Source organism: Marmota marmota, unplaced genomic scaffold (genome assembly GCF_001458135.2).
Source record: "Marmota marmota marmota unplaced genomic scaffold, marMar, whole genome shotgun sequence".
Classification (NCBI taxonomy): domain Eukaryota; kingdom Metazoa; phylum Chordata; class Mammalia; order Rodentia; family Sciuridae; genus Marmota; species Marmota marmota.
In genome coordinates this window covers 10,256,878-10,283,199 of record NW_026000164.1, presented here as the reverse complement: position 1 = coordinate 10,283,199, position 26,322 = coordinate 10,256,878, and the positions used below count along the sequence as shown (strand labels likewise).

The window sequence follows — 26,322 nt, the reverse complement described above, 5'->3', positions numbered from 1 at the left end:
CTGCTTTTCTAAAATACACTAATTACCATGTCATTTCTCTGATGAAAAATATTCTGTGGTTCCCTGATGTTTATAGAATAAAATCCAGTGTCCCCAGCCTGAAGTTTGGTGTTAGCCACAATCTGGTGTCCTGTGCCTTCAGCCACGTGTCCTGTGCTCCACTGGAACAGATCGCTCACGCTGCTTCTGTTGAAGCCCTGGGCTTTCCTCAGGGCTCAACTTGCAGTCAGCAACTTCCAGAAACCTTTCTGAATTGTCTTAACTAAGTCCAGACTCTTCCTCTTCCTCTGAACTTACATCATTCTGGGGACACTTGCCTATTGTGAGTAGCTTAGAGAGCAGATTTCTGCCCATTGCCTATCTCCCCCATGTGTCAGAACCTCTGTGGTGGCAGGGAGTCCCTTCCTTGTTGCTGCTCTAGTTGTCATTTTGTCCTCTTTATTTTAAACCTTCATATGGTTTCTGTAGTTCAACTTTTCACTTGGGTGCTTTCCGCTAAAGGGACATAAATTAAAGTCAGTAACTTCTTCCAACCGTCTTTCAAATATTTGGAGCAACCCTATTGCACTTGTTAATGATGTTACTCATCAACTCAATACCCATCAGTTGGCGCTTACTGTTTTCTAGGTATTCTTCTAGCCTCTGGGACATGCTAATAAAGATGTGCATGGCCCCGTCCTGGAGGGCCACTCAGGCAGTGGGTGCTCAGACAGTAGGGTGGCAGGTGGCCTGTGCCGTAACAGAGGGAACTGTGAGAACACTGAGGAAGCCTCCCTCTGCTGGGGAGAGTGACCGCCTCCCAGGGGAGCTGCTGGTGGAGGCTGAAGGAGGAATCAGTAAACTCACCCTCTGTTTACCTTTGCCCTGCAGAGGCTCCTCATGTCTATTAAATGAAACTGTTCCTGGCCCCGGAGCTGGCACCTTTTTAGAAATAGTAGGCAAGGCTTTATTATTTATTTAAGGTGTTTTTTTATATATTTTTGTTATTCTTTATATAGGATTTCACATGTTACTAATACATTTGCATTTTTAAAATATCTCCATATAAGTGAACTCTGGTGAATGAGGCAATATCCCTTTTATCTGGAAAAAAATAAAAAGGTCAGATCACTTTATATGAAGTTAAAACATAAATCTATGATATTTGATCCCTCAATTTGGGACCTGAGTAGGAAGGAATGCCGGTAGATGCTTTCTTCTCCCTGATGCCCTGTAAAAACCTAGCAATCTCTTCTCAAAGATCTTACTGCACTCTTAGCTACGTTTTATTTAAAATAATGGCTAATTAATGAAAATGCTTTCTATGGCTCAGCTCTTCACATTTTCAGATAAGTTCTATGGAAATCGTATTTCCCAGAAGCCTCTGGGTCACAGTTTTTTACACACCCTGAGTTAGTGGCTCAGGCTGACTGGCCAGCCATGCTCTGCTTACTGCAGCATCTCATTAAGGCCCACAATGTAGGAAGCTACTCCATACTTTTTAGAATGCAGACTTAAGCTTCTGAGGTCCTCCTACTAAAGGAGGAGAAGGGACTGCTTCCTCTTATAAGTGACATGGAGAGAGGGGCCAGTTCATGGGGCCCAGCACCTTGGAGGGCCCCATCTAGAGTGGCAATATAGGTGCACATGAAATAGCCGTAATGACAGCATCATAAGTGGATAATGCATGGCTTTGAATCCTGGCTCCAGTACTTAACTAGCTGTGTGACCTTCAGCAATTTCCTTGTCTAAACCTCATAAGGTCGCTTGCTTGGAGGATTAAGTGAGCCAACTTAAGTAAAGCACTTGGAACAGTGTCTGTCATATGAACATCACATATAAACATTTTGTCCCCATGAACCTATGTGTATGTTCACCAGTCCAGCAATGAGGTGACAGCATGGAAAAATCACTTAGGTATAGGTTTTCTTCCCAAAGAAAGGCCAGGGCCAAGGTGACAAAGTGCCAGGGATGGAACCATAAACCAAACCAGGTGGCAGTCTCGCCTGATCTTCTGGCTTGGTGGTCCCCAAGCTGCTTCCTCTCCTAAGTAACATGGCATTGACTTGGATCAGACAGGGCAGAAACCAGAGAGGTTTCTTTCAGGAGCCAATTTCTTCCAGACACTTAAACACCTGGGCCCCCATCCTTCCACACTGAAAATCAAGGCATGTTAGAGCTGAGCCTCATGTGCACATGGATGTCAAATACTGATGCCTAATGACTCATCCACCATCCCTTCTGGAGTGTCGGGAGGTGAAAAGCAGGATCCTCTCCATGTGGCTCATGCTGGGTAGATAGGGCCAGCAAGTCCTAGAGCAAGTAGGAATGGTACTTTCTCATCTCAAGTCCTGGAGTTCTAAGGTACCTGAGATGGGATCTGGTCCCATCCCTGTGTTCCATGGTCATGGGGACTGGCCCAGACAGATGAAATGTTTTCCCTACTTGTGGGTACAGAGAGGGACTAGAACTCAGTTTTCTGATTGCCGGTGGAGTACTCTTTCCACCAAACCACATCCCTATGTGTTGTCACTGTCCTGTCAGGAAGCTGGTGCAGGCTAACTAGTGTCTCCCTGGGCCACAAGAGCCTCCTTACCACCGCGACAGGACTTCAAGTGTAATGACATGTCTGTTGACTGGGCTTTGTGCCAGTCCTGGAGGTGATGTAATTTTCTCTGCACAAGCCTCGTATGTTGCCTAGGAAGATGAATGACCAGAGCAACCAGGAAGCTACATGCCAGAGAAGGTCTGCAGGAGGCTTGTATTATCCCAAGTATGGATCTCCAGCAAGAAAAGGTAGAATTGCCTTCTGCTCTACATGTTCTCAAAGTTTACCGCATGGACCACTGTCATCAGAACAAGGAGAAAAGAGAGGCAGGGGCAGGAAGATGGCATGCTCTAAGTGGCTTTACTCTTGGAAGCTCACAAATCACAGTTTGAGAATGTTCCTCTCTGCACAGCTGTAGATGCCACTCTCAGTTTAGTTAAGAAGCCAGTTGGATCCCACTAACTCAGCTCTGAACCAAGGCCCAGATGGATATGAATCTGCAAAGATTCTCATTGAAAAATATGTGATGCTACACTCTTAATTCATTTCCTTTCCAGAACTCTCCTTCATACCCTTTGTAGAAAACTCATAGCATAGCAAATCTTGCTCCATGAAGCATGAAATACCCAAGGTCAGGTGGGCAAAGTGGAATGAGCCAGTGGTTGCTTCCCCTGGGGAAATTTTTTTTAAATAAAAAAAAAATGGAAGAAAGTAAAATGGATAGTTCTTAGATGTTTCCACAGTCCAATAGTTTGAGGTTCTACGGCAAAAACAAATATTTGCTTTGTTACGTGATTTGAGATCTCCAGCAAATTATTTAATTTAACTTAGGATTACTGTGTGAATTATATAATTTATTTGATGTATAGGTAGTAATATACATACTTTTAAATACACATGTACATTATAATTTGCATATATATGTATATATACATATTGTGTACAGTTTACAAATACATTTACATACATAATATGTACATTATACACACAGACACACACATCCACATATCACAGCAATCCCAAGAGATATAAGATACTGAGGCTTAACCTCAGTGGGTAGAACTAATCATTAGGACCACAATTGGGGCCTCCTCATGGGAAACAGTTATGTTTTAGTCAAAAGAAGAAAGGATAATATGCTGCACAGACTATAAATAATGAAAATGCATTTCAGTTGTGTAATAAACCAGTATGGGATACCCATCAAGGCCACCTCGATATTCCAGAGGAACCAGGACTGGATCCTCGGTGGCAGCACTTCTAAAAGCCCCCCAACTTGGATATTTATGGCAATATTCTTTGTAACACAAAATATTTGAAGCAGTGAAGACTCTTGTCAATGGAGGCATGCTCAGTTTGGCCATGCTCAATGCATATATGCAATGTGATATGCTTTATGGTTGTTAAGGTTTTATGTCTAGATATGGAATGTCACCAAAATTCCAGGAAGTGATAAAGCAAGGGACAAAATAGTATGGTTTTGTAAGGGGAAAAAAAAGTACCTATAAAATGTATTTTTTAAAAAATTAAGAAGTGGAAAAAATACATACCCAAACTGTTTGCAGTGGATTTATTGGTTAGGAGGAGCAGGGACATCAATCAGGAAAATGAAAACATCTTTTCAAGTATTGCATGCATTCCTAAATTTATTCTAACTTTTTTTTCAGTAACTTTTAACAATTAAGAAGATAATGAATTAAAAGTACAATAATGAAAATTTTAAAACAGGTGTCCAACTCAAGTTGAACAGTGATTGCCAGTGTTTCTCCTCTGACCATTCCTTTTCCCCTTCCTCGTGGAGCCACAGTTCTAAGAAACCTCTTCACAAGCCCACCAGGGCACCATGTGACCTTACTGAGGGCTGTAACCTCTTTCTGCTCAAAGACAAGTTCATTTCCAAGGAAGGTCTGTCTTGGAAGTGGATTTTGAGATCCTTCCAGGTTCCATGGTGCTGGTTCCATTGAAGTCCACAGAATGAAGAGTCCTGCGCAAGCACTTCCTCTGGTCTTTGTTGAGAAATGTCACTCCCCAGGGGTAGCACTTACCCTAGAGTGAGGCTGGATGACAATGGAGTGGCCAATGGAGATGGAAACAGCAACCACATTTTTTTCTTGTCTTTAAGAGCAATTTTTCTTCAATTTCACTTAAAGCTTGCCATTTCTAATATTATACCTTACATATAGAAAGCAATTTTAACTTCTCCAAGCCTTTTCACATGTATTATTACCATTCTTCAAAATAATCCTGCAGAGAGGATATTATTCTGATGCTGAATTTCTGCAAAAATAAAAACACTCTCTGAAACCCAAGGTACCAATTGAAATACAAAGTGGATGCATACAGGCCTGGGCATGCACACACATGCTTGCACGCACATGCGTACGCATACACACACACACACACACACAGGTGCACAACACCTCAGCAACCACATCACAATTTAGGAGGAACCAGGAGAGTGGGAAGACCAGGCATAGTGTCTACTTCATTGTCCTCTAGGCTTCAAAGATCGTGTTTGACTTAAAAGCTCCATAACTAGAAATTCCATTTCCTCCAGTGATACAGAAGTTATACTCTGTGTGGTGTGTAACACCAAAGGAGACATCGCCACCATTCCAGTTCTTGTGAAGCACAAACTTAACAGAGAAAGAGGCAGTCTCTGTGATTAATTGTTGGATTGCTTGATTCAGAACACAAAAATTTTAGGGATTCAGCATAACTGTGGATTCGCTTGTGCTGGGAATACTTTGGAAGGCTTTTCAGGAGATTCAGGATATACATGGATCATAAACAATAGCCAAGGACTCTTTGTCAACTGGTGGAGGTTAGGAAGGTCAGTGTCCAGGGAAGGAGGCTGGACAATGGCATTGTGACCTTGGTGAATGTCCATTGTAATGAAGCCTATGAACACCCCATAAATGCTTTCTTCCATTTGCTCAGCCCTTTGATGTCTTCACAAGTTTGTAAGGGATCTAGGTGTAGTATAGAGGCCACTGTGGCCAGTGACCTTGTGATCGAGTCTAAACATGTTGAGTGGGAGTGAACACAGATATGTAAGAGAGATGACATGGAGAAAACAACCCACTAGATGCCCAGCAGCTACCATTTTATATGGTTTTGTTTAGATGCCTGTTCTAGCTATGGGGTGGCCATCGAGTCTGGGAACATAGATATTCTTATTTTATGGTATACTGCGATGCAATGCTGTTAAGCCAATTATCAAGTATTCACCTGCTGTATTAGTTTTCCAGGACTGCTATAACAAAAACCATACAAGGTGGCTTAAACAACAGAAATTTATTTTCTTATAGTTTGGGGGCTGGAAGTTCAAGTTCCACGTGCCAGCCAGTGGTTTCCTCTGAGAGCTCTCTCCTTTACAAGAGATGGCTTCTCTCTTGTGCCTCATCACAGGAGGGTGCCTTGGTGTGCATGCCCTGGTGTCTCTTTTTTTGTCTTAATCTCCTTTTCTTATAAGAACACCAGTCAGATTGCATCAGGGCCCACCCTAATGGCCTCATTTTAACTTAATTACCTCCTTAAGAACCTTATCTCCAAATGCAGTCATGTCTGAGGTACTAAGGACAGTTAGGGCTTCAACATATGAATTTTCCAGGGGAATAATTCAGTCCATACACTTGTGTTTCTAGACTTGGTGGCCACCATATGGATATGTAAAAACCAAGGGATAAGACTTCAGTTATATGATAGGAATCTGGATGAACAGTTCGTGCCCCTCAGTATCCATGGGGGATTGGTCCCAGGACTCTCCTCCATGGATACCAAAATCTGGATGCTCAAGCCTCTCGTGAAATTTATATAAACCCTGTGCACATCCTCTCATATATTTACATCATCTCTAGATTACTTATAATATCTAATACAACATAGATGCTATGTGAATAACTGTTACACTGTACTGTTTAGAGAATGATCACAAAAGTACATACATGTTCACTGCAGACAAAATCTTGTGTTTTCAAACATTTTGATCTGCGGTGGGTTAGATCCACAGTTGTATAATCCACAGACATGAAAGGCTAGGTCTACTCTCTTTAGAGCCCACTGATGCCAATCTATGTGAATGGACCAGTTCTTTTGGGGGAATACGACATTATTGTAACATAAACATGCCAGAATGTAGGATAGACTTGTAGTGTAAAGACGCAGCTTCAGGAACACAAGATCCTGCCTGTCCCAGAGGTGTGGCTTCCAGGTTCCACTCGTGGCAGTGTCTTGGCCTATGCCAATTTTCACAGCTTGCAGAATGATGGGTGACTTGGCCCTAACTCAGAGTCCCATCCCTGGACCTGTATTCTCTTCCCAAACACACCCGCCCCGCCCTTGCCTCACCCCAGCGAATCCCTAAGGCACCTTTGATGTAAAACCCTGTGACCTGCCTGTTGGCAGCTGATGATGCAATGGTGTATAATTCAGCAGTCATTTATATTCCGTACAGTTCTGAACAGAGCTATTAGGTGTTCTTGAGAGCTGAATGCTCCTAGGGCATTTAATCTAAGCAAAGGAAGGATTTAGCACACATCAGCTTCCTAGGATGAATGCGCCACAGTTGGAGGAGGGACTCTTTCCCTGCTTGCTGATTTGCTCCTTTATGGTTTTAAAAATCAAATGTGGATTGCAGCGGGGGAGGGTAGAGAGAAGACTTGGGACGATTTGTCCCAGACCTCCCTGGCACATGCTTCACTGCGGGGCTTCTGCAGCAACAGCTTTACAGAAACCTGTGGACTTCCAGTCACCACAGAGGCCCTCACTCCCTATAGCAGGCCAGGGCTAGGGAGGTGCACATCATTGCTCACTCCTGGGAACCGAAAATGCCCCGCATATGGATTCCAGCTCTAGAAAGCTGGAGACATGATGCACTGGGGAAGTTTGGGGCCCAACTTGGTCACATCAGGAATAGATCTTTGGGGAAATGCCTGAGCATACAATATATAACTGCTCTGGATCCCTGTGAGAACCCTCACAAGGGCCTCGGTTTCCTAGGAGATGCTTCTTGAATTAGTAAGAGCATTTCTGCTGCCTAGCCTGAGGCCCAAATTTTGACGCTATTTCTCCGCAGAGTCCACTGCTGTGGCATTACTGCCATGGCTTCTCTGAGACTCCCTTAGGGTGTGGAAACACATGTTCTACCCTTCCCTCGCTGCACAGGGTATTCTGGCAACGACCACACAGGAGGCCCCATCTTGACTGCCTTATGTACCCGCAATTAGTGCTCAGAAGTGGGCTGAGTGATGAATTAACATCAGAACTGAATATCAGCTTAAAAATATCTTGGTCATTAACCTTTAAGATGGCATTGGATGGAATCATTATTGGCTGCTGATTAAGTGTTCCCAGGTGATTTTTCAGGGTGACAAAAAGAATTAGCTGCTCCCAAACAATGCTATCCCAGCCTGGCAGTTCTGAACATTAACAACACATCCCAAGGATCCAACTTTCTATGTTTTTCCACTGGAGAAGATATTGTACTTTCTAAACCCTACAGGCAGGGATTCACTATAGCAGTCCCTGCAGTCTGCCTGGTGGCCTAAGTGGAGAACAGGATCTTGAGAAAGCCAGTATGTAAGGTGTCTTTCAGCCTAGGACCTCCAGATTGAGTACTGAAAGTTCTACACTTCAGACACCTTCTTCCCCAAATCCCAGGCCAACTGAGATGGTTGATCTCCCTACAAGGAAAGTAAGTCTCTGCAGGGGTAAAAGAAGTTAGGAACTTAAGGGAATTTTGGTAAATGGGATGTCTTAGTCCCTTTTCTGTTGCTGTAATAAAATGCAGTCCTGTACCTCATGACATTTTGATCAGTGGCAGACGACATATACAACAGTGGGAACCATGAAGAGTATGAGGGAGCTCAAAAAGTCCTATCTCCAAGGAACATCATGTACCTCTATGATATGACACTCACAAAATTGCAGAGTGATGCATTTCTCAGAACATATCCCCATCACTAAGTGACACATGACTGTACCCGAGACTGGGTAACTTATAAATAATAGGTGTTTATTTGGCTCCTGGTTCTGGAGGCTGGGAAGTTGCAAAACATGGCATCAGCATATAACAAGGACCTTCTTATGCCCATCATAAGAGGGTGGGAAGCATCACACGGCAAGAGAAAGCATGCCGGCTCGGTTCTCTCTTCCTTCTGCAAAGCCACTAACATTATCATGGGGGAGCCACCCTCATCACTTCATCTAATCCTAATCACTTCCCCAAAGCCTGTCTTCAAATATCATTAAATATGAATCTGTGGATGAAATTTCCAACACATAACATAGGGGTAGCACGAAAATGTGTGTCCAGGGAACATATGGACATGCTGTGTCCCTGGGATGGGGTGAGGAAAGAAGGAAAGAGGCAGAGATCTCAATCCTGTCCTGGTGGTCATTCCAGCCATAGAAAGAGGGTGTTGCTCGACAGTGTGTGATGCCAGACAGCAGGAGAGCCAGGGCCCTGCAGGTCTGAAAAGGTAAACGGAGGCAGAGTTGCCCCTGGAGACTGAGAGGGAGCAGCAAGGGAGGTGCAAGGAAGCCTGGTCTCGGGGCAGCTTGCAAACCAAGAGCAGAGATTTCCAAGCAGGCAGAAGTTGTCCAACAGCCAATAAACTAAAACTAGTGAGAAAACTAGAATCTAGTATTTGGCAACCAAAGAAACATTAATTAGAGATGGCAGCAATGCGAAGGAAGTGGATGAGGAAGCTGTATTTGGTGTTGGAACAGGAGTTGGGAATCTGGGCATGAAAACAGTTTTCTGCCTTCCACCCTCACTGGTGCGTAGGGGGCCGGTGGGGAGAAGTAATCCCAGAACTCTGCAAGAGCCCTCCCCTCTTCCTGCAGGTATTGACAGCACACAGAGGTGGGCTCTGGAGCAGGGTGGTAGGTTAAAAGGTGACATCATGATTGTGATTCCTGAAAGAGCTTCATGTGGGATGGTCATCAAAAGAAGCAGGTGCTGGGTTTGAACCTCCGAGAGGTAGCACTTATATGTACACAGCTCATTGTCCCTTGGGCCATGGCTTCCTGCTCACAGGTAGAGTGTACAGATAGGGACACTAGAACAGTGCCACATCTTCTAACTGGACTCCTGAACTCTGAGCTCATGGCAGCTAGAGTCCTGGCACAGAGAGGGTAATGAAACCTGCGACTGCCCGTAGGACTGGGTTAAGGAGGCTGAGGCTCCTGGCTGGACCAGCCAGAGTGAAGGCTGAGACTGATGGTCTATTTCTGCCAAAGGCAAGGACTTGTCGCTAATAGAACAGCCATTGGATTTGCTGTCCAAAGGCTAGTCCCTGCAGTGATATACCTGAATGAAGATCCCATGGGTAATGGGAAAGGCCAGTGGTTTTTGAAAGTGTTTACATCACTACAATCCTTTCTTTCATCAAAATTTCTCATGGAAAGAAATAAAAACAGAGCTGCACTGGTCCCAGAGAGGAGAGAGGGTTAGGAGTCTCTCCTGTTCTCTTCCTCCTTCCCATTGGCAGTTCCTGAGATGTCTCCATGGAACATGATTTGAAGACCACCAGGGAAGGTGGCACTTCAGAAGAGGCCAGGGAGGACCTCTCTGAGGATGACATTCATTTGAATTGAGATCCAAGAGGAGCCATTCTAGGCAGAGGTGACACACACTTTGCTAGTTTGAGACACAGAAAGCTTTCTAGTGTATCTAGAGTGTGAGTGTAGGGGGTTGCGGGCCAAGGTGAGAAATTTGGTCAGAGAGGTAGGCAAAATCCACTCAGGTAAGGCCATATAGGCAAGATACAGGAATTTGGATTGTATTTATTGCAAGTTATTATAGGGTTTTCAATAGGACAGAATCATAACCATAATCTGATTTAAAATACTGCTGGCTACTATACGGGGCAAGAGTAGAAGGCAGGACACCAGTGATTGGTTACTAGTGGTTCATGTGAGGAACGGGGAAGCTTGATGCTGGTGGTGGCACTGGGTATTTTGCAATAGAGAGGTGCAGTCGGGGCATGCAGCATGCCGTCTCAGCCCAGGCATGGAGCTAGGGCAATGACCAGGTAGGGACCCTTCAGCTTATTGCCTGCAGATATCCTGTTCTTCTATCAAACTCACTTCCCATGGGAAATCCTCCCTGATCTGGCATTACCATATCAGAATTATTCTGACCGTTTGCCACCAGATATTTATTATTCATTCTTTTCCTAGACACTGCTAGGCTTGGAGGGGACCTTTTAGTCATGTACTCTCTGGAACTGATGATTAACTCAGGGTTTTTTCAGCCCCAGCCTGGCACCAACTTCACTTCAACCTTGACTTTTCGGGTATGCATGACTCCTATCCCTACTAGATCATAAGCCTGTTTTGTAAAAAAAAAAAAAAAATTACTTTAGAATTTAATTAAAGATTCTTAAAAGTGAGGATCATGTCTTTTTATCAACTCTTTTTTATCATCTCATCATCTCCTTTTTTTTTATCTCCCTAGTATCCAGCATAGTGCTTGGCAAAAACAATACAAGTTCAACGAACACTTGCTGATTATCTGTTCTGAATTCCATGGAGCCCCCTGCCACAGGAACTGTCCCCTCCACCCAGTCATGGCCAATCTGTCCCCACCCCCAGACTTGACATTGCTTACCACAAGCACCACTATTGCCCTAGCCAGAGTCATAGTTGTCATGATTCACAGCCAGCGTCTGCAGCACATACCACAGCCTTGCTCCAAGTGGGCAGAGTTCTTGTCACTTAATTGCTGCACTAGAACTACAATTAGAATTGGAGTATGATCAGAGTTAGGCCTGAACCCCAACCCATGGGAGGTATTGTTAAGAAGATAGTACCATGCGTTATTACTATTGCCTTTCCTGTATCCTCACTTATCTATTGCTAAGTACTCATGAGAAATTAAATGACCAAGCATAAAGACCTAGCCTCAGAGGCCATGTCTGCTACTTCCTGCTTCCCATAGAGTGGGCTGGACCTGAACTTTTCTGAGCAGAATCTCCCCTATGTTTCCTCAGCAATCCCCAGCCCTGTGCCACCACCCATGGGACTTTGGGTTGCAACTTCCATGCTATGATGCCTTTTGCTGCCCTTTCGTGGAGACATCTTTTCCATCAGAGCCATTTAACATCTTTGTTTAATTTCCCAAAGGTCCCCACCTAACCCCAGCAAGTTGCTGGGGGGAATTATGCACCCCACACTCCCCGATTAGCCACCAATTTACTGGCAGAGTTGTGCCCATTGCCTTAGATGGAGATCATTCAGGCAGGGTCCTTGCTTCTCTGTCTTCCCCTCCCCCACTCCCCAGGACTCAATTGATATCTGTTGAAGCACCTTGTGATTTAAACTATCAGAATCCAATGCTGAGGAACAAGGGCAACTCATTATTCATTTGATTCATTTATTGAGGATCTAGTACATGCCCAATTCTAGCCATTTCTAACAATTAAAACACATTTTTCAGTTTGAATTTATTAGTAGAGAAGTATATAAAAATATAAATCCTTGTTCATAACAGAAAGAGTAGCATATGTGGAAACAAAACTTGTTCCAACTCTTCTCTTCTTGTGCAGGGAAACTTCCTGGCAAGTTGTGCAGATAAGTGGCTTAAAGGGCCATCTTTTTTTTTTTTAATTGGGCATTTTATTAAGAGGGATTTTAGACAAATCCAGAAACGGGTCTACACATTATCCTCAAACATTTCTCACAGACCTACCAACTTAGAGGACCATCTTGAGTGAGAGCCATGGAAGTTTTTCTATCTTTAGGAATATTGAAAAGAAGAATTTTGAAAAGTTCCAAAGGCACAGTACAACTTATAGGAAGTGAAGGCAGGAAAATGCCCCAACTAACTCCATTAGCATAACGTAAGAAGATGTATGTTCTCTAGAAGTCATTTCCCATTGGAAATTGGGTCCACATGGTCCTTCTCTCCACTCACAATTTATCAACCACATTCTTTGTGTCTTGTCCATTCTGCTGGTGGAATACGCTATGAAAATTGTGTATATCAAGCTCTTGCAGCCACAGGCAGCCTGGGAAGGCCGACACTCCATTGAGATGGACCTTCTCCCCCAAAACAAATCCTTGGACTTCATGAAGAGGACAGTACAGCTGCTATGAGAAGAAATGTTCCCATTTTCCAAAGTGTCCTTTGTAAATATGGCTTATGTAAAGTCTCCGCAGGACCTCATCACCTCCAGAGCTTCAAGTTATAAGAGGCTGACTCGGTCCACATCTCCAGGCAGAACTTTCTATACTGCTCCAGATCCGTGTTTCTCAGTACCTTGAACATCCCATGGACAGCTCAAATTTGAACTCACCCCACTGGGCAGGTGACTGCGTATGTATGTACGTGTGTGCAAGCACATACACACATGCATTCTGTCTTAAATCTATGTGTTAGCAAATTTTATACTTGAACATTCAATGATAGGTTCTCAGGCTAGCAGTCAGAAACATAGCCGCACTATCTGAGACACAAACAGGCCAGTTTTGTTTGTTAGAATTTGGAATATTTGAAAATCATGTCAAGACACAGTTTTCTTTTGCTCTGCCACACCCAGGCAATTGCTTTCCCCTTGGCTGTACCCCATGGACTGTCGTGTGCCCTCTCCTACCTCGAGCTGTGTCTCCAGGTAGTACAAAGCACCTCTGCTCCAACATGAGGGTTCCGAAAGGCTGATCCTCAGAAGTCATCTGAGAAACTTTCAGACGAGATCGGGCGCGTTCAGGGTGGTATGGCCATAGACCATCTGTGAAACTTTTAAAAACTAATGATGCCCATATTATCCCCCAAGAGATTTGGATTTAGGAAGTCTGAGCTGAGACTTAGTCCACCTTGGGAACCATCAAAGAATTCACTCTGAGAACTAGTCGCAACACAAGGGAATGATTTGCTTTGCGACTCCCACAGATTTGGGACCATCCTTACTATTCTCACAAGTAATGGCTGTGTGTATACTTTGCTGCCCCCCCAAGCATGTACACACATGTAATGCATGCACATGCACACACAAATATACACATGAACACACATAAGCACATACTTATGCACACAGACATTCGTGACACATATACATACTGCACTTGTGTCCTGGCACATCACTTCCCGTTGTCTCTACAACTAATCATTCTTGAAGCAATTATTCACTAAGCCATTAGGATCTCCAGACTCTGGTCCAGTCTTTCCAGATCCTCCTCTCTTCTCATGCCCACAGTGGCCTCCTAGCTGGTCTCCCTACCTCTGGATTGTTCTCTGCGCTTCTGGCTTAGTCGTCTCTGAAAATGCACATTGGAGTCATCAAAATGCCTTGACCCCTCCAAGGACTGACTCCACGTGAAGCTCAAACCTCTTAGCTCAGGAAATAGTGCTCATCCCAGTATCAGGGCTCCTGTCAGTCCCTCCTCCCTACATGCTCCACCACATAAACTATTTTTGTTCCTGATCTTTGTTCCCAGGTAGGATTATTTTCTTAACCTAAAATGAAATCACTAAGTCAAAGGTATAACTATTGTATACACAAATTTACAGTCCCCCTAGAGTCTATGGGAGGGTCCACTTTTTTGTACCCTTACTACTGTTTTTTAGAAAACAGGGCAAAAACAAAAATCAAACTAAAACTTTACTGATTTGATAGATCATAAGCTATCATTATACTTTGAACTTTCAATTCTTGGATTATGGGTAAAATTTTACCTTCATTGCCTATTTTTATTTCTGCTTCTGTGTTCTGAACTTTGACCTATTACATTTCCTCTTTCTTCAATAAAACCTTTTTCCTAACCCAATGGTTCTGAAGTATGGCCACCTGACCCTCAGCATCAGCATCCTCCAACAACTTGTTAAGAGCACAAAGACCTGTGAACCTGAGACTATGGGATGGGACCCAGCCATCTGCTTTAGCCCTCCAGAACTACAGCCCACCAGTCCACATTGAGCTGGAGCCTAAGTGGACCATCATACGTGGGGAGGGTGTTTCTATGAAGGGACCACCTTGCCTGATGGCCAGTCTTAAATAGAAAATGGAGAAGACCCCAAGCCGTGGTCTGGCTGCCGTGGTCTGGCTGACTTCACCTCTCTGGGCCTTGATACCCTCATCAGTAAAATGGGATAATAATATGACCCATTACATAGAGTTGTTTTAAGAATTAAAGTTTCAATACCTGCTGAGCACTTAGCATAATTCCCAGCACACGCCCTTACTCTGTGTCTGGGTATCACTGCAGCTGCTGTGGCCACTTAAATGATCACAAACTCGTTATCTTACTCCACTCTTCCCCTTTGTCCTTCAGGTATCTTCTGGAAGACATAGGCTGGACCTTCAAGAAACTTGACTGTTTGGAAGCAGGAAGGAGTTTGTGTAGTCAATGTCAAACATAATGCACCACTTTTGTTCCCTCCCCTTAAAAAATACGCCTCTCTTTCCTCCTTTCATTGACCCGGTCCAGCCCTCCCAAACTGTACATACTTCTGCAGGTCACTGGGGGTTAAAAAAAACATAAGAGAACAAGTTCTTGAATTCATCATAGATATACCAAATATTTATACTGGTTGAAAATGGATTTGATTCTAAAACATTTTATCGTATTCTACCTCTTATAGCAGTCTTCTGATTGATGGTCATTATGAATAACATTAAGAGGAGGTCCCAGTACCAAACAAGCTTGTGAAAAAGCTCTTAGAACTAGGTGATTTGAGTGAACTTGTGCCAACATGGATTGTGAGTCTTCCTGAATGAAAAAGCATATTCAGGCTCCCACTGTTTTGACTCAGCCCCTCCCACCCCACACTGCAAAGGAGGGTCTCAGAGGGCTGGTGTTCCATGGAGAATGCTTTAGGAAATGTTGTCTTATTGGAAATGAAAAATGACTTCCAGGAGTTAGCAATCTGAGAAAACAAACTGGGAAAGAAGTTTTCTCCTTCTGGCCAAAGAGTTGTTAGTGAATAGATTGGAGAAATAATACTGCATAAGATGTTATGTATCAGAAAGAACTTTAAATAAGTACAAAGAGGGAAGCTTTCTCTTTTCAAAGAAAGAAAATGAAGGGCTGGGGTTGTGGCTCAGTGGTAGAGCACTTGCCTAGCACCTGCGAGGCCCTGGGTTTGATACTTAGCACCACATAAAAATAAATAAATAAAAGTATTGTGTCAACTACAACTAAAATATATTTATTTAAAAAACGAAAGAAAAAGAATTTAACATGCTTTAGAAAAATGAACTGAATGCTGTCCTGCCTCACTTCCCCCTCCACAAAACTCCTAACGAGATAGTTATTTTGGGTGTTTTCCAGAAGAAGAGACTTCCTGAGTTTGTCCAAGACTGGGAACTTTTTAGAGTAAGGAAGTGATGATCCCTTAATACTGTCTTCCCTGTGAATATTCCAGATGGTGACCTCTGTGATCATCTGCTCTAACCTGGATCTTCTCATTTTTCTTCCTCAAGAAACTTGAAAATGTAATAACCCTAATTTTTCTCTCCCTCCCTCTCCCCTTCCCTTTCCTTCTCTGTTTCCCCACCCCAACTTTTCCCCTTGTTCTCCAGGAACCTTCTGCATCATTTCACTGTGCACCTGTGTGGCTGGGATCAACTTTGAGCTGTCACGCTACCCACGCTACCTGTATGGACTCCCCGATGACATCAGCCATGGCTATGGATGGTCCATGTTCTGTGCGTGGGGGGGCCTGGGCCTCACGCTAATCTCGGGATTCTTCTGTACCTTGGCCCCTTCTGTCCAACCTGTCCCGAGGACCAACTGCCCTAAATCCAGACCCGAGAATGGGACAGTGTGCTAAAAAAACAAACCCATACATATATATATATATATAAATATATATATAATATACATATATAAAACAAAACTAAATCAAGATGATGCCAGTGCCAAGGTAGAGTTGAGTTGGTTCAGGCACCTGCATCTCGCCGGACTTTGTGTTGCCTCATCACCAAGATGGGGAAAGTGTTCCCATCCTGTGGCTCTTCCATCAATTCTTGACTTTTGGCTTCACAGTTTCTTGAAGACAAAGCAAACATCACCACCTGCAATAGCATCTTGATCCCCGTCACTCATGAGCACGTGGTGGGGAGCTGGAAGGGACAGTGGCAGTGGTCTGGAGCAACCCAGATGTGAGAAGGAAGTGCCACGCACTGGGCCAGCAGGAGAGGACACCACCCCGCGGTCATATCCCAGGGAAGCGCGGCCCCCTAGTTCATAGAGCGGAACCACATCTTCAAGGCCATTTTCAGTACCACTTCTCCTGCTCTTCCTGTCTGAGCTCCTTCCTGGCCCACCAGCAACACACAAGGAGTAGACGAGAAAACAAACCAAGAAGGAAGTTTTCTCTCTGTGGCCAAACTTTCGGACAAAATTTTAGAGGTGGGAAGGGGAGAGAACATGCTGAGAGGCAAGATCCACACCAATAAAAGGACACTTCAGTGGATGCTCAGAAAGCCCAGTCTTACCTTCCAGCTGCCTTACGCCCAGTTAACAAGAGGCCACCCCATCCTCCCCACCTGCACTCCCTGGGCAGATCAGAGCCTTGGAGTAGTGGTGTGATGAGGTGTGAGTGTGTGTGTGTGTATGTGTGTGTGTGAACATTGGGTGGTTTCCTTTATTTCTTTTCCGCCTTTTAAATGGAAATATTGCATTTTGACCATTGTCTCTCTAACACTATGGTGGTTTCATGGCTGAGATGGAAGCCCAGATTCCTAGAAAGTAGGAGAGGCAGGCCTCTATGGATGCCAGTACTTGGTGCTGCAGCTGCAGATGCCTGAAGAAAAACAGAGAGAGACAGAGAGAGAGAAAGAGAGAGAGAGAGAGAACGCACATGTGGTGGATGCTGCCTGAGTGGGAGGTTTTATTATCTGTGTTGCATTTTTTCTATTATTTTTGGTACAACAGAAATTCCCAGAGAGCAGAACCGAGAACAAAACCACTGGGCCAGAGGACCCTGTGGCTCTGCACATTACAGTTCTGGATCGCCACAGGATTTAGTCCTCTAATTTTGGAAGTTCAAGACACAGCTGGGCACAAAAGCCATGAGAGAAGAGGGGGGAACACACAGTTCAGGAGGGAGAAGGAATGTCGCCTCTGGTTGCTGTTGTACAAGTACGTATACCAAACAAGACCTTCACTCCCCATCATAGGGGGCTGTCCTTTGTCACTGGACATCTACCCCTTTCCTAGGGGTAACGTCTGTACAGATGAAGGAAAACGAGTCACATGCAGAGAGAACACCTCCATTACCCATGGGCTCAAATTTGTATGATATTGTGTAAATTAATGGAGAACTCTTGACTTTCCATCTTCTTCTCTTTCCTCTTGATATTCAAGGCCATGAATCCCAAAATAGTTGTCTTAGTAGCTAGCACCCAAACAGAGGTGAAATAAATCCACCCCAGTGTCTCAGGCCCACTTGAGCAAAATGGCGCGGCAGGTGCCGGTGAGTGGAGAGAAATCAGAGTTGTGGATGCTGTAGGGCTAGAGTAGCTCAGTCACCTCAGGGGCCCTGCTGGTGCCCAGCAGCCCCAGGGGAGGCAGGGAGAGAATCCCTGAGCTGACATAGCCACAGTTAACCTTGCAGCAGAGAATCTAGCTGTTTAATAGCTCATATGCTTTGGGAACTTTGCCAACACTCAGCAGCCTGCCTTCCTCATTGCTGTTTCTTCACCTGTCTTCCAACCAGCTCTCCCCTCTTCTTATCTACTGACCACTGGCCCTGGCACCTTGCATCCGTGTAAGTCCAGCCTGTCATTTGCTCTTCTTGACGGTGTGTGTGTAATCCATATCTGGCTATGACATCTGATGCGCGTGAATGGGCTTGAGTGTAGATGCTGTGTGTATCTCTGGTGCATTTTGCTTGTCTGTGTTAGTACACACCTGCACGCAAGTGTGGATGCCCTACTCAAGACTCCCTCTCCAGGGAGCCCAGTCAGCTTCTGCAAAAGGTCTAGTGTGTGAGTGCCCTTGCTATGGGTGTACCGGGCGATGGAGGAGAGCTGGGTAGAAAGAAGTGCTCTTGGCTTCTGATGGAGGTTCCAAGGATTGTTTTTAAGACCTTATGAGAAGGGAAGTAATTTTCAGGAAACCCTAGTTTTTTAATTGGGAATTTTATTTTCATTTTTCTTTGAAAGTTTGATCTCTCCCTTTAGGGAAATGGCGTACTTGGGAGACGGGAAGAGTGAAAAATAGTATCTCAGATTGAGAGGCCTTGTGACTTTTTACCAAGCACTTTGAATTAGACAGGGAGAGCAAGTATCTGTGAGCATCCATTTAGGGCAGAGGTTTATCTGTGACTAGATGCAAATTCCAGCTTCTTTCCAGTTGCAGAAAAGTGGGGGAAACAATTCTAAATGGGACAAATTTCTATCAACTGTTTAAACTTCTTTAGTAACCATTTTTGAAGACACTAGCGCATAGAACTATCATTATTTATACCCTCTTTTTCTATACATACTTGCTACAAGTATATCATCTGCCCAATCCAGTACTTATCTTTGTGTTGAAACTTTAATGAAATTTACTGCATCCCTTTGAAATTTGAGCATCCCTGAGATGTCAGAAGGACTCTGGGGAAGTAGAGCATCTGTGTCATCTCCACATCTGCAGAGAAGGGCCTTTTAGCTCTCTGATATTGGGGTCAGAAAAGTACAGATACAAGCACTCTGGGGTCTGTCCTGCTTGGGAACAGTAACATGGCCAGGCACATGGTCAAAATGGAAGCCCCTGTCTAGGAGGCAAGTCCTAGCCAATAGGAAAAGAGCCCAGGTGACTTTGATTCTCTCAGCAAAGGGGCTTGACCATAGATTTAAACCACACCCCTCCGACCAGTTCCTGAAGCCTCCTGACTGTAAGGTAGCTAAGGAAGAAGCAAAAAAGAGACCTGACCTGTGAGGCTTTCAAAGCCAGACGCTGCTAACTCCAAATTGAACTAGAATCAAACCTAAAGAGGGGCTTAGGGTCAGTGGCCTCTATAAGACCCCCAGTTCCCATCCAGATCAAGTTCAAATTCCTTATGGTGTGTGCATGCAAGTATGTTATCAAGCTTACGCTGTGAGCTCCAAGCCAGCCAACCTTGAGCACAGGGCTCATTTCAACTTTTTTTTTTCTCCCCTCCAAGATTAGGGATTCAGAAAAGTGGCATGTTTGCCTAGAGAGAGATCCCATTTTTCTCTCCCCTCATTTTGTGAGTTATGGTTTCTTTTTCTGTTTCTTCTCTTCCTACCCTCTTTTACTTGCCTCTGAACCTACCTTAGTCAGCTAAAATAGTTAAGTACTTCATATCTAGAAAGGGTAGAGATAGACTCCAAGTAGCCCCCATCTTTATTTGTTGTGGCTTTAGGTTTCATAAGGAAGTCTGTAGCTCACCGGCATCAAAATTTTAAAAAATGAAAGACTGCACCCATTCCAGTTTCAACCTTCCCACAAGTCCTAGCGTTTCAGCAACTCTACCCTTTGACCTCTAGGGACTATGAAGTCACAAAGACTGGACAGCTCCACCAAATCAAGACCAGCCTTCCTTGACCTCACATCCCTGTGTAGCACTCTTGGTCCTGGCGCCATGTTGGTCTATTCTCCCACTGGGCATTTCCACCCAGCAGTGCTTCCTTTCCTTCCAAGGGGAGAGGGTACCTGGAGACTGTCTCTCAGTATTGGTCCATACTTACGGTAAAAGGCCTGGCATGAAAGCATCATGTGGGGTTGTCCTGATTTAGTGGAAGAATGTGCAGTTTAGGATTCCCAAGATGTCTACCTGAGCCAATGTCAGACTTCAAAAAATCAAATAGATCATTTAGAGGCATTTAGAAAGGAACATATTCACCTAGCTTATGCTGAGAGTGTTCATGAACTGATTTGCAAGTATCCAAGGGAAGAAGTGGGGAGAAATACACACCCTAGTCATTCTTTGGTGTGGTTTATGTGACAGTCGGTTGTTTCTTTCAGTTCCAGTGAAGCTGCTTTTCTGAAAGTGTTCTGTCTGCTCCTGGGACTAAACATCCCCGTGAACACATCCAGTGCTGTCCTGGTAAACGTGATGAGTCAGAGTGAGAGGTGATTTCAGCACGTATAGAAACCATTGGTGTGTACCAGCTGGACTGGCTTTGGTGCTGTCTTCCAGTTGGTATGGCAGAGAAAGGGGACAGATTTTTAAGCAAGCCCACCACAGAGTTGATGAACACAAGTGATTCTAATACCTCTCAGAGCCACTGACTTCTGGGATTGTAATTGGCATCTTTCCATTGATTCTGCCGTGGTGTAAAATGTTTCTTAAACTTGATTTCTGGTTCTTAGAATATGTTAATATCAGCTATTGAGCTTTTTATCCTGAGTAATACATGCTCATTGTAGACATGTTTTTTACTTATAAAAGTGAAAAACAAAAATGCTACAATTTTGTCCATAATTCCATCACACTGTCATCTATGGTGTACCCCGTGGCCCCAAACCTCTCTAATGCATGGTTTTCTCGGGATTGGCAGATGGGACTATGAGGACATTTTATGGCTACAGAACCACACTGTTCTGCATCACATTGACTCTCTGTTCTTGGCATTAGGAGCACAGGTTCTGAGCCCCCAGAACAAAGAGGCCTATGAAAGCTCAATACTAGAAGGTGGAACAGGACTAAAAGTTTCCTGTTTGGGGATTTACTTCTCTCTCTCTCTCTCTCATATATATGAATACATATATGTATATATATGTATACACACACACACACACACACACACACACACATCTCCCCTACTTGTTGTTTTTTCCCCCAGGTGCCATCTCAATCTAATCATGGGTGTAAGAGCACTGAAGCCAGAGTAACTCACTAATTAAGCTACACTTGTATAATGCATCTACTGTAAATTTCATTTCTGTTCTGCACTAAAATGATTTGACTCTGGGCACTGTGTCTTCTCCATACTTGAACTTCCTCATCTACAATGTGAGGATGGTGATAACACTTTACCTCATGGTATACTAAGGGTGACATTTGTAAACATGAAGTGCTGTATGAATTACGCACGGTTCAAGTTATCTACAGCTGCAGAGCCCTCACTGAAATGGAATTCTTGCATCTAGTTTCTGTGCCTTGCTGTTAAAGGGATAGAGAGAGAGGTCATCTTGGTTGCTAAATAGGACTTTACCTGTCCACCAGAAACACATGGGATTCTCTTCTTCATTCAGACTCTCCAGAGAAATTGGCTCCTGAATTTACTTCACATGTTCCCAGATTCTTTCCTATCATCCCAAAGCCAGTTTTGCAAAGGGCACTATTGTCCCTCTTGCTTATTCCCAGAGAAGATGGAACACATAAACCATGAGCTGAAACAGTTAACTTTTAATCAAAGCATGTGGTTAATGCCTAGTTGTTTGTTTTGACCAATTCTAGCATTATTTCCAGCTGTACCTACCCAAGTGGTAGGAACAAGTTAGATTCTGAAAGGTTTAATGATTTTTAAGTTTAGGATGAGAATAAGTTTCAAGGAGCTAGGACCTGCTTTCTCTTGCCCATTGGAGAAGCCCATGACTTCATTGGAAGCCTCCAAGTTTTTGCAGGGAGTCCTCTGGGTGGGACACACACTGGGACGTGTTCTAAGTATGATCTTGTTTGGGAAAAACTAAATCCTAGATTCTAAATGAGAAAAGAATGTACTCCCAAAAGGGTCTGTGCACTTTCTGCTTTGCAGTGGATCAATGTTGTGTTGAGACCTTCTCTTAGGGAAGTTCAAAAATTTGCCATTGATATAGCCCAGCCAGGAATGGGGGAAACTGCCCAGCCTCAGGGGTGTTTGTTCAGTGCTGAGAAACAGAAATCTGGGTCACACCTGGGATTGCCCGGCCACAGCTCAACCTGGCATCCCTTTGACAGACGCCAGCCTCTCCTCTTCATTCCCAAGGACTGGTGTCGCTTCCTAAGGAACTCTGTGTCCCTCTCTCTCTCCTGGACCCCAAGCATTCCATTCCTTTCCTTTCTGGGTGGCCCTCGGACCCTTCCTCGTCTGTGTGTACCGGTGTGTCTGTGTCGTGAGTGTGATGATGCCGTTTACAGAGTCCTCTCCGGTATCGCCCATCCCCCTTGCCCATCGCCACCCCCGGTGTGACTGTTTTGCTATTCAAGACTCTCTGTAAAAATGTACAATAAAAGTGGAAACTGAAAATAAAGGGGAGGGGTTTGCGACTACTCACACGCGATGTTGTAGCCCTCAGTTTTCTGAGGACTTAGGTGGAACTGCCCTAGAATCCTGACTCTGGTGGCATTTGAGGGGAGGGATGGTGTGGCACAGGTGATTTTTCTGGTCATTTCTCTGGCAGTCAGAGTTCTGTTCGAAAGGGTTTTGCCTTGATAGTAGAATTTATCTCCCCCAAAGTAAGAGCATATCATCAAAGTCATAAAGGCCAAGGTCATGGCAAAGGTCAACACAGAGACCTGATCCTGAGGTGGCTATTCAGCAGCTCTGTTACCAGCTCACTCGGGGCCTCGGGTGAGTCTTGTTACCTCACCATGTCTCCACGTCCTCTCAACCTAACAGGGAGTGGGGGAGCTTTCAGGACTCCTGGGATGCCGAGTCTCCTTGTCCTTTCTGCTGCTATTTTTTTAGAGACTCTGTTCCCACGCTGGCTGGTATGTGCTTACTTACTTACTATGTTGAGGTAAATCAGGAGTTTTTCTCCCGGCCATTATTGACCCACAGTTTCATTCCTCAGAAAGTCACCTCAAGTCAACAGCCAGTTTGTGCTCAGAGTCCAAAGCCTTTTATCTACCTTTTCATTCTCAGATGCCTTTTCCCGCCTACTTTGACGATCTCATTTTATTATCTCTACTGACAGCTTTGCTGCACCAGGGCTGGGGTAGGAGAAGGAGCATCAGAGGAGATGAGGCATGTGAGTTGCCTTGTAATCTGTGACTCGATCTGCAAGTGTGGCTCTCCAAGTCAGACGCAGGAGGTCTGGCTGGCCCAGGGTTGCCACGGAGGGGAATGGAGAAGGCAGTGGTGGTTGTGGGGTGGTGGCCATGTGCAAAACTGTGGATCCAGAGTAGAGGTTAGATGAAGGGGACTTTCAGATGGAGATGTGGCTGAATCAACAGAATGCCCTCAGCGTAGCACAGAGAAGGAGCCCCAAGGCAGTGACCCTGCAGTAAGAGGAAGCAGGATCGAGCAGGGAATAGATGATCCTATTGCACAAATGCTGCCTGCCTTCAAGAGGAGAAGAGTAGCTTCCTAGAGTGGGGAAGCACACCATGCTTGGTCAATGACAGCACCTCCCTCCACTCCGTGGTTACAGGCAGCTTCAGTCTAAATCCTCCTCTGATGATCCATGATGATCATCTCTGGGACCAGTTTCTGGTAGGTGATTTGGACCCCTGCTGTCCAACAGAATATATGAGTCACATATGCAATTTTACATATCCTAAGAGCCACATTTCCAAAAGCCCAACCAAACTGGTGAAATTAATTTTCATACTATATTTTAACCCAACATATCAAAAATATCATTTCAACATGGCATCAACATAAATCACTGAGATATTTTATGTTTTTTTTTAATATTCTTAAGCCAGTGTGAATTATTTTACTTTGAAAAACAAAACAATTTTAATTTGAATCAGTCACATTTCCAGCTGCCATGTGTGGCTTCTGACTGCTGTCTAGGCCAGGGCAGATTTAGGGTCTTCTTTAAGAGACTGAGCGGACCACTCTTCCCTGTGTATCACTAACTACCAAGATCGTATCACTGCTGACAGAGGCAGGAGGCTGGCTGCGTTGGCTGAGAGTGGAAAGCACAGAGCAATGTCCAGCTGCTGTCTTAGCCTCTGGAAGTTCTGTTTCACCTACTTAGTAAGGGAACCCCACCCTCATGACCTACCCAAATCCTAGAGGGCAACGCAGGTCATGATCTTTTAGGCTGTAGGAGCATCAGCCACTGCCTTATGATGTCCTTTATCTCTCAGTGGGGAGGGGTAGACAGGCCTTCTCTCTGTGAAGAAAAAAGAGCTCACAACCATCTGTCATCTGGTGCAGTTGCCTGCTAAGAACATCTCACCAATATTAGGAGCTGTTTTCTCCATTCCTTAATTTTCTAGCTTAAAATCAAATGCTAAAAAGGAGGTACACTGAGTGGCAGCCACAGGTGGGCTGGGTCTCCTGGGAGGTGGCAGTGACAAGTTCTATCCTTGCACTGTGACTCAGGCCACCATTGCCTACCTCTCCTCTCTGCTTACACACCTTCCTTGGGTTTGAAGAAACCTCTTTTGTTCAGGAAAAAGACAAGTAGCAAGATCTTAGTGCAGAGAACAGAATAGAACACAAGCAACCAACCCCTGGGCATTCTCAAAGCATTTCAAAAAGGCCAGTATGACAAGGTTTGATTCGTTTAAAATATAACATTCTGAGCCCTGTGTTACCCAGCGAGAGAAAATGAGCTGATTTGGTGAGTATGTTTTATATATGGTCATTAGACAGGGACCATCGCTGACAAAACTCTCGAACACCTGGAGTGTTTATGGTCCGCCAGATTATTGCTCAGTCAATATAAATTTATTTACCTTTACTTTAATTTGCATAGTGCTTTCTGATTGGTTAGACAAGGAGTGGTGTATACTGCAGGATTCTAACAACTCTCCCCTTGGAGGTAGCAATTCCTGTGGTTATTGGTGCTAAAATAAGATTAAATATTATGTTAATTTGTTCTGATATGATGTGAATAAATGTATTGTTTAATCTTAACAAGAATGCTACATCTTATCAGATCTATTGTACTGTCTGTTCCTTCTCATACTTAATTAATTACAGAAAAGGTGATCCAAACCAGATCTTGAAACTCTTGTGATTTCTAAGAGGAATTTAACAGGGAAGTGGGAGGGGGGAATGAAAAGGGAAATTGCCAGGTTCCTGTGACTTTGAAAGGACTGAGGAAGCAGAGAGCATTTGGGGACTTCACTGAAACTGACTGCATCTTGCAATTTTCTTTTTCAAATTGGCAGAAATATTGTATTTCCATCGATTGAAGAAAAAAAGTGTCTGGTAATTAATTAAATGACTTGTTCATGGAAAAAAATAAAATAAATAATCTGTCAGTTGTGGAATGTAAACTGATTAAACAATTAAATAAAGAAGATCATGTTGTGTGTTTTAAACGATTGTGTCTGCTCTCTGCTTGTGGGATGGGGTGGGATGGGGAGGGCAGAGGCTGAAGTATTTGATAAAGAATAATATTGTTCTCACTGGTTTTGTATAGAAATAGATAGTAAAAGTCTTACATAGATAGCCAACTGAAAGCTGTAATCCAAAAGGAAATTGACAGTACACATTCCAATCCTGGGTAGACCCAAGGTACATGCTTTGAGGATTGGGTAAGAGATGGAGAAAAAAAAATGGAGAGAGATTCAGAAGGCAAAAAGAGGGAAACTTTTTATTTTTCTCCTTATTACTGACATTGATAAATTTTAAAAAGTTTTATGAGAAGCTGGAATTACTAGTTACATTCGAGCCTCTTGTTGTATTATTTCCTGGTTAGCGGTGAAGAGAGAAATTCTCATCTTTAGCATCTTTGTTCTCAATTTAGAGTTCGTTCTCTCTACCCATCTGCCTTTTAAAAAGTTTCTGGCTCACGTCTAGTTAGGAAAGCCGGAAGCCCGGGAAGGGAAGATGACAGGAGGTAAGCGCTTTTTAAATGGTCTTATTTCTCAATCACTATCTCTAGGTTTAAGTGAAAGAAACTGGTTCTGCCTGATAGAAATGGAAAGGTAATTTCCTGACCAGACCTGGATAGCTGGAAACCTGTCACACAGTTAGGAGGTAACAGGTGGCCAGAATCACATT

At 44.0% G+C, this 26,322-nt stretch overlaps 1 protein-coding gene across 2 annotated transcripts in view; it reads left to right on the top strand.

The window, feature by feature from the left end:
• Positions 1–25,637, top strand: part of Tmem178b (transmembrane protein 178B) — a 349,770-nt gene extending 324,133 nt beyond the window's left edge. For both annotated transcript variants that reach the window (XM_048786815.1, XM_048786816.1), the window contains exon 4: positions 16,054–25,637. In XM_048786815.1, coding sequence (XP_048642772.1) covers positions 16,054–16,304 — 251 coding nt within the window. In that variant the 3' untranslated portion in view covers positions 16,305–25,637. The remainder of the gene's footprint in view (positions 1–16,053) is intronic.
• The last annotated feature ends 685 nt before the right edge of the window (positions 25,638–26,322 follow it).